The following is an 8,737-nucleotide window of genomic DNA, read 5'->3' as shown; positions in this document are numbered from 1 at the left end:
TGACTTTATTGCAATATTTGCTTTATCTGGAACTGAACCGTGGTATCTCCCAGATATGCCTGTACAATGAAAACCCTGCCTCTCACCCGTGTCCCAATCTAGTTCTCCTCCCCAGAGGCAACCACTGATCAGTTTCTTCACGTTCAAGAGTTTACAGTGCCTGGGCTTCCCTGGTGGCGCTGTGGTTAAGAATCCGCCTGCCAATACAGGGGATACGGGTTTGAGCCCTGGTCCAGGAAGATCTCACATGCCTCGGAGCAACTAAGCCTGTGTGCCACAACTACTGAGCCTGTGCTCTAGAGCCCGCAAGCCACAACTACTGAAGCCCGCGCACCTAGAGCCCGGGCTCCTCAACAAGAGAAGCCACCGCAATGAGCAGCCCACGCACGGCAACAGAGTAGCCCCCCGCTCGCCGCAACTAGAGAAAGCCCGCGTGCAGCAACAAAGACCCAACACAGCCAAAAATAAATTAATAAAATCAAAAAAAAAAGAGTTTACAGTGCCTTCTATCAGGGGCATAGTTAAGAGAATCCTATTTCAATCGTTCAAGGCATGGCGGGTCCTTAATTAGGTTGGCAATTCTTTTTTTTTTTTTTTTTTTTTTTGGGTTTTTTTTTTTTTTTTTTAAACATCTTTATTGAAGTATAATTGCTTTACAATGGTGTGCTAGCTTCTGCTTTACAACAAAGTGAATCAGTTACACATATACATATGTTGCCATATCTCTTCCCTATTGCATCTCCCTCCCTCCCACCCTCCCTATCCCACCCCTCTAGGTGGTCACAAAGCACCGAGCTGATCTCCCTGTGCTATGCGGCTGCTTCCCACTAGTTATCTATTTTACATTTGGTAGTGTATATATGTCCATGACACTCTCTCACCCTGTCACATCTCACCCCTCCCCCTCCCCATTAGGTTGGCAATTCTTGAGTTAAACGTGCAAGTCAAGACTCCGGGAAGGCATTGGGATTCCACATGATTTATTGTTAATAGGTATGGGTAATAATGATGAAAACAATGGTGTCTATTATTAAAATTTTATCCCTGATATTTAGCATAGTACCTGGTATGTAATAGGTATATAGTAAATATTTAACAAAAATATATTTGTTAATTGCGTGAATGGAAAAGAAGGGCTAGGCGTAGGTTTTACAAGTGTGTTTCTAAATTAGTGCTTGCTCCCCCCAGCCTCATATACAGGTGAACAAGTGCAACGTTACTAAACCACTGACACAGCTTGCCAAGTGTTCTAACCTTTCACGGTATCTCTACCTTGGTCGGTGTGAAAGAGCTTTCAAAACTAAGGCACGATGCAGCTGTAGATTATTATTCTAGGCCTGAGAACCAACAGCTCTAGTTTTAGCCAGTAGCTACTGGAGGCATATGTTGCCAGAGATGCCTGTGAACAATGGTCCATTGTGTGAAACTAACTCTACTAGTTGTATCCAGAGGATGACCTGCTCTTGAATTACAATAATGTTGCGAATATTTATTTTGAAGAGTGACCAAAGTAAACTCCAGTGTGAATTCCCATTGGAGTAATTTTCCTAATGCAACCAGAGACTGATGTGCTGAGTACATTTTATCTGTAGATGATATACACGAAGGTCCAGGGTATAGAGAGGTCACAACCTTTGAATCTCCTTTCATAGGTGGTCCATGCTAGGAGCTAAGTAGACCTTTCCCCACTTAGGAACTTCAGATTCAAGGTTTTGGTTTTTTGGGTTGTTTTTTGTTTGTCTCTTTGTTTTTTACATTTCACTGAAAACTTTTCATTGGCCTTTTGGATTGAAACGGGAATTTACTTGTCAGGAAGGATGATCCCATCATACTTCTGCTGAAACCAGCACATGGCCTCCCCTTTGCTGATTAGGTGTTTGGCCCCAATGCAGCCTGTCCTGCGCTTCTTGTCTGTGATGCTGAAACCTGACCTACCCAGCACCACGTAGAAGTTTAGGCCGTAGATGCCAATGCTTGGGTCATATTTGATCCCCAGATCGATGTGTTCTTGGATCCCAAAACCAAAGTTTCCAGTACCTGAGAAGTTATTTTTTCTTAATTCGCACTCTCGCACCTTTAGACCTTCCTCCAGGATTTCTTCTGCGTTGGCCTCACAGACTGTGCAGTGGACGGCAATCTTTTCATTTCTCCTGACGCCAAAGGATCTGAGAGTGTATCTAGCTTTGGAGAACACAGGGGTCTGGCCTGTGAGCTGCTCCAGCACCTTGGCTGCCCCGGTCAGTCTGTCTCCACTCTCCCCTACACAGATGTTGAGGCAGAGCTTGCAGATGCGAAGTTCCCACATGGGGTTCTCCTTGTCACCTTGATTCTGAACCATGACGGGAAACAGGAAGAGAGCCAGATGCAAGGTTTTGATACAATGAACCTGGTTATGGTTGAAGTAATATATTTTTCAGTTATGACAGTGAACAGAGGACATTGATGAAAATAATGATTAAAGAAAAATTTTCTATTGATATGAACCAGGAGTTTAAATTAGAAATTGTATCCATTGTCACCTTGTTGCCGAAGAGATTCTAAATCCTCTTCTCCTAATACTTAGAAGTACCATTTATGCGGAGGCAGATTTTTTTAAGTATTTTATTCAGAAAATATGCATTAAGCATCTGCATGGGAAATTAAAGACGGATAAGACACGAATCTGTTATTGAACACAAGTTCATGTGCTCTACGCACAGTGAAGCCAAACAAACTAAAATGTCAAGAGTTTGGAATTGGGAGCAGAGAAAGGTTTATTGCAGGGCCATATGCTAGGAGAACGGGTGGCTAGTGCCCAAAAAACTCCGGAACTCCCCGAAGCGTTTCAGCAAAGTCTTTTTAAAGGCCAGGTGATGGAGCGTCCCAGCATGTGTGATCAGCTCATGCATAATTCTCTGATTGGTTGATGGTGAGGTAACACGGCAGTTAACATTATCAATCCTTAGGTGCCAGAAGGTCTGGGAGCTGCTTGCCCATTATCATCAAATAGTTAATTTCTTCCATGTGGTGGTGGTTTTTAGCCTCTGAAAAACTCATGAAATATGCGTGAGATACTGAGACCAGCTGGGACCAGGGAACCTTTGCTGCAGTGCTTGCACCTGGACAAACCTCTCCTCAAGCAGCAAAATACAAAGAAACTATATGGGACTAAAAATAACTGCGTGCATGCCTTGGGGCAAATTATGGACAAAAAGATACAAAAGACCAAAAAACTCAAAAGCCAGTTTTGAAGAGCCCGGAGCCAAAAGCAGGGTGTTGGGAGAAAAGAAGGGTACTGAGCATGCCCCCTGCACTCAACACCACCTAAGGGGTGGGCAAAACACCTAAGCCACCCCTCTGGCCCCACATAAGGAAAAAGCTTGTTCTCGCTCCCTCCTGCTGCAGCGGGGCCCCAGGAAAGCCTTGCCTGAATTTCTTGTCTGGCCTCTAGTCAATTTCTATTGATTGGGGAAGGCCAAGAACCCTGGTCGGTATCAATACTATATCTGGGTACTCCAGAGAAGAGCTACAGCAGAGGATATGGGGGAGGGTCTGTCCTGGGAAGGCCCCATAGGGTCCTGCTTGGTTATAAATCTATCTTCAGGATGCTTATTGTTCAGTGGGAAAGACACACAGGTAAACCAATGATAGTGTAAAGACTACATGTTATAATAGAAGATGCTAACTAAGGAAGCTCACAAAGGGGACATCTAATCTGCACTTCTGGGGGGAGGTGCATAAGTTCAAATTTTTTTTAAGACTATTTTTTTAGAGCACCTTTAGGTTCACAGCAAAATTGAGACGGTACAGAGATTTCCCATATGCCCCTGCCCCCACTCATGCACAGCCTCCCCATTATCAACATCCCACATAAGAGAGGTATATTTGTTACAACTGATGAACCTATATTGACCCATTAAAATCACCCAAAGTCCACAGTTGACCCTACACTCATTCTTAGTGTGCATTCCGTGGGCTTGGACAAATGCATAATGATATGTATCCACCATTATAGTATAATACGGAGTATTTTCACTGCCCTCCAAATCCTCTGTGTCCAGCCTATTCATCCCTTTCCCTTACCCCAAACCCTGGCAAACACGGGTCTTTTTACTATCTCCATGGTTTTGTCTTTTCCAGAATGTCATGCACTTGAAATCATACAGTATGCAGCCTTTTCAGATGGGCTTCTTTCACTTTGTAATATGCATTTGAGGTTCCTCCATGTCTTTTCATTTTCCATTGTCTGGTCCAGAGTTTGTTTATACATCCACCGAAGGATACTTTGGTGGCTTCCAAATTTTGGCAGTTATGAAAAAAGCTGCTATAAACACCTGTGTGCAGGGTTTTGTGTGGACATAAGTTTCCAACCATAAGTTAACTCTTGAAGGATGAAGTTCAGTTAACTAGATGGAGAGAGAAAAGCTGAATATTCCAGACAGAGAAAACAGGACTTCTCAGGGAATTTCATCCAAACTGGCATGAACTTTGCCTGTATAAAAAGGGCTAGGGACTACCCTGGCAGTCAGTGGTTAAGAATCAGCGCTTCCACTGCAGGGGTGCGGGTTTAATCCTTGGTCTGGCTGAGATCCCGAATGCCATGCAGTGTAGCCAAAAAAAAAAAGGGATAGAGAGAGGCTGGGGTCAGAGCAAGAATGTTCTCATATGCTAAATTTTAAACTTTATCTTGAAGCCATGGGGAATTATTGAAGGTTTTTAGCAGGGCAGTGATAGGTTCAGAGACCTGATTAATATTCTAGAAAATTCTCCATGCCAGCCACATGAAGGATGCATTGAAGGAGGTGAGGCCAGAGGCTTCTGTTTTCCAAGGAATGAGAGAAGCGAGGAGGCCCTGAACTGTTCACGGAGACAAAAGAGAAATTAAGGAGAGAGGCACTCCAGACGCGGTGGTGGGCTGGATATGGTGGTGAGGCTAACCAGGTTTCTGGCTTGGGAGACCAGGTGGATGGGGTGCCCGGTAAAATAAAGACACAGGAGGAGGAGCTAGTCTGGAGTAGACAGAGGCATAATGAGTTTTAGAAAACTTGAATCCTGGTTTTATCACTTACTAGCTGTGTGATCAGGAGTAAACCCCTTAACCTCTACGTAAAATTAGGAAAGTGTTATCTACTTTGTAGGCAGGTCATACAGGGACAGTATATATGAAAGTGCTTTATAAACAGGAAAAGGCTATTTAATTCTTACTTATTGTGTATATAAGCCCCATAGGTTGCTATTCATGTGGAAGTGATTTTAGGGGTGCTACAGGTGTCAATCTCAAACGTATCCTACCTCTGAAGCCCCTCCAGCGGTACCCTGAAAGGCTGGGGAAGCTGGGTCCTCACCCCACTCCTTCTTTCTAGCAAGGGGAACTCTTTCTTTTTTTTTTCTTTTTAATTAACTTTTATTGGAGTATAGTTGATTTACAATGTTGTGTTAGTTTCTGCTGTACAGCAAAGTGAATCAGTTATACATATTCACATATCCACTCTTTTTTAGATTCTTTTCCCCTATAGGCCACTAAAGAGTATTGAGTAGAGTTCCCTGGGCTATACAGTAGGTCCTTATTAGCTATCTATTTTATATATAATAGTGTGTATATGTCAATCCCAATCTCCCAATCTATCCCTCCCCCCCCTTTCCCCTTGGTAACCATAAGTTTGTTTTCTACATCTGTGACTCTATTTCTGTTTTGTAAATCAGTTCATTTGTATCATTGCAAGGGGAATTCTTTCTTGCTGGCAAGTTCCCTCTTTGTGCTGAGTAGTGCTGGCTGCGGGGGTGGGACAGTGTGGACAAAATGAAGCTACCTTCCTTCTCCAGCAGAATCCTTGTGTTATAAACGCCCATTTAGGGACTTCCCGGGCAGTCCAGTGGTTAAGGCTCCGAGCTTCCACTGCAGGGGGCACAGGTTTGATCCCTGGTTGGGGAACTAAGATCCCACGACCTGCGGCCAGAAAAAAAAAAGTCCATTTAATTTTCTTGCCACCAGACTGTAAGCTTCCTAAGGATAGGGAGACTGAGTCTTGCTGGATCTTTCTTCCCGAGTGTCTAGCAAGTGCCTGGCAAATTATAGGCTCCCAATAAACTCTGAGTCAATGAATGAAGGCATTTTATCTTCCAATATCCTTTTTCTGAGTAACAGGTTTATTGAGATATAGTTCACATACTATACAATTCGCCTAAAGTGTGCAATTCAGTGATTTTTAATATATTCACAGAGTTGTGCAACCATGATCACAGTAAATTTTAGCTTTCTTTTTTTTTTTTCCTTTGGCTGCACCACGGGTCGTGCGGGATCTTAGTTCCCCGACCAGGGATCGAACCCGTGCCTCCCACAGTGGAAGCACGGAGTCCTAACTACTGGACCACCAGGGAATTCCCACCACAATAAATTTTAGAACATTTTCAACACTCCCAGAAAGAAATCCCCACACCCATTAACAGTCACTCCCCATATCCCCTCCGCACCCGCCCTCCTTTTCAGCCTTAGACTTACTTATTTTTGTCTCTATAGTGTCCCTTGTGGACATTTCATGTAAATGGAATCTACAATACGTGGTCTTTTGTTGTGGGCTTGTTTCACATAACATAATGTTTTCAAGGTTTATCCATGTTGCAGCATGTATTAGTACTTCATTCCCCTTTTTTTCCCCCGCCAAATAATAGCCTACTATACCACGTTTTATTTATCCATTCATTGAAAACAAATGGAAACATAGGAGGCCCCAGCCTCTGTGCCCCCACAAAGATGAACAGTTAGACAGCTATCTACAAACAAAACCAGGCCTGGGAGAACTCTGGAGTCCACTTAAGAAACTACAGCAACCCAGCAGAACAAAAAACTTGAGAATAACTACACAAGGAAAGAAGGAAGGTAGCTTCATTTTGCCCACATCATCCCATCCCCCTAGCCAGCACTGCTCAGCACCAAGAGGGAATTTGCCAGCAAGAAAGAGTTCTCCTTGCTAGAAAGAAGGAGTGGGGTGAGGACCCAGCTTCCCCAGCCTTTCAGGGCACCGCACGATGGTCCACGTTTGGTTTCACCCCACCCAGACCTGCAAAGCTAAGACGTATAGAGATGGCTAGGAACGAGAAAGAAAAGCAGGAACTTCTAACAGCAGTTATGCAGCAGAAGAGATCACGGTTCCAGTGACCTGCTCTGCAAACAAACCCAGCAGCTTTCACCACTGAAGAAACCGATGACCAGCACAGCTACCTCAGACCCCACCCCCATAGATTTCACCCTACAGGTATTCACACCCACTGATGACAGCTGCCTGTGTCCCTCTCTGCTCCCTCCCCTGCCCCTATCCTCCCCTGGAGTCTGGAACCACACTGGCAGCCAGCCCAGGCCTCTGTGGTTGCATGAATGCAAGATGCCAGTCTGGACCCTCTGGTTGACCTCCACCATCATGTGCACAATCTGGGCTAGCCCTTCCAGCTGCAACCTTGCATGCCAACCACCTGATGCCCGTCACTGGCCTCCACCGTAGTGCACGTGCCTGGGGCAAACTGTGTAGCCACAGAAGGGCGTGCCAACAGCCAGGGCCCCCGCAGCTGCTCGTGGGCCCAGATCAGGCCTTTCTGTCACTGGCCTGTACCACTGTGCTCACCTGCAGCCAGTCCCTCCAGATGTGCACCTGCATGCCCCTGGCCAGACCCCTGTCACTGGCCTCCACTGCCGTGCACCCACGGTGAGACCTGGCAGCTAAAGGAGTGCTAGCCAACAACCAGGACCCCTGCAGGTGCCAATGAGCATTTGGTTGGCACTGAGCCTTTCTGCCTGCCCAGTCCCCCACTGCTATGTGTGTGTTGGCAACCAGCTCCTGCTTCTCTATAGGCACCTGCAGCTGCACCCCCGCAGCTGAGTGTGTGCATCCCTATGGCATCAGCAACCACTACTACCTGTCTGGTCTCTAGCCACTGGATCTGGAGGGGCTGCTGAGGACCCCAACAGCCCTTAGAGCCACTATAGACACACTGAAGTGCTTGCCAAGGGCCACAGTTGTTGACACTGTGGATTCCAGTGGCCTGAGTTAAAAGATATCATGTAACTCTGAACCCTGTGCCACCACATACCCCTGCACTTGGCGCCCTGCACCACTAGACTTGGAGTCACAGCATGCTCCAGCACGTCCCCACCTGCAAGTGAAAATCTTCCTTTACCAAAGTCAGCTCATAAAGCCTGGAGGAGGTGACTGCTTCTTCAAATGAGCAGACACTTATGCAAGGTTACAGAGATCACGAAGAATCAGGGAACCATGAGTCCTCCAAAGGAATATAGTAAGCCTCCAGTAACTGGCCCCAAAGAAATGGAGATCCAAGAATTGCCCGATAAAGAATTCAAAATAATTGTTCTAAAGATGCTCAGAGAGCTAGAAAAGAACACAAACAATCTAGCGCTATCAGGAAAACAATACAAGAACAAAATGAGTTCAACGAAGAGAGAGAACACATAATAAAAGAACCAAACAATAATTTTGAAGCAGAAGAATATGACTGAAGTGAAGAATTCAACAGGGAGCTTCAACGGCAGGTTTGACCAAGCAGAAGGAATCAGTGATCTAGAAGGCCACTAGATCAATTGAAATTACCCAAACAGAGGAGCAAAAAAGAAAAAAGAATGAAAAGGAATGAAGAGGACTTCCCTGGTAGTACAGTGGTTAAGAATCCGCCTGCCAATGCAGGGGACACGGGTTCGAGCCCTGGTCCGGGAAGATCCCACATGCCGGGGAGCAACGAAGCCTGTGAGCTA

The 8,737-nt window shown here is 45.4% G+C and overlaps 1 protein-coding gene across 1 annotated transcript; it reads right to left on the bottom strand.

Moving 5' to 3' along the window:
* Positions 1–1,801: 1,801 nt before the first annotated feature.
* On the bottom strand, positions 1,802–2,338 carry LOC133101064 (large ribosomal subunit protein uL5-like). Its single transcript, XM_061205651.1, has one exon. It carries the CDS (start codon positions 2,336–2,338, stop codon positions 1,802–1,804), a length of 537 nt encoding a protein of 178 aa, XP_061061634.1.
* Between the last annotated feature and the right edge of the window lie 6,399 nt (positions 2,339–8,737).

Source organism: Eubalaena glacialis, chromosome 11 (genome assembly GCF_028564815.1).
Source record: "Eubalaena glacialis isolate mEubGla1 chromosome 11, mEubGla1.1.hap2.+ XY, whole genome shotgun sequence".
Taxonomy (NCBI): Eukaryota; Metazoa; Chordata; class Mammalia; order Artiodactyla; family Balaenidae; genus Eubalaena; species Eubalaena glacialis.
This window is presented reverse-complemented; position numbering and strand designations above follow the sequence as displayed.

Coding starts and splice junctions, on each gene's coding strand:
- LOC133101064 (XM_061205651.1), bottom strand. CDS start 2,338: ATGGTTCAGAATCAAGGTGACAAGGAGAACCCCATGTGGGAACTTCGC.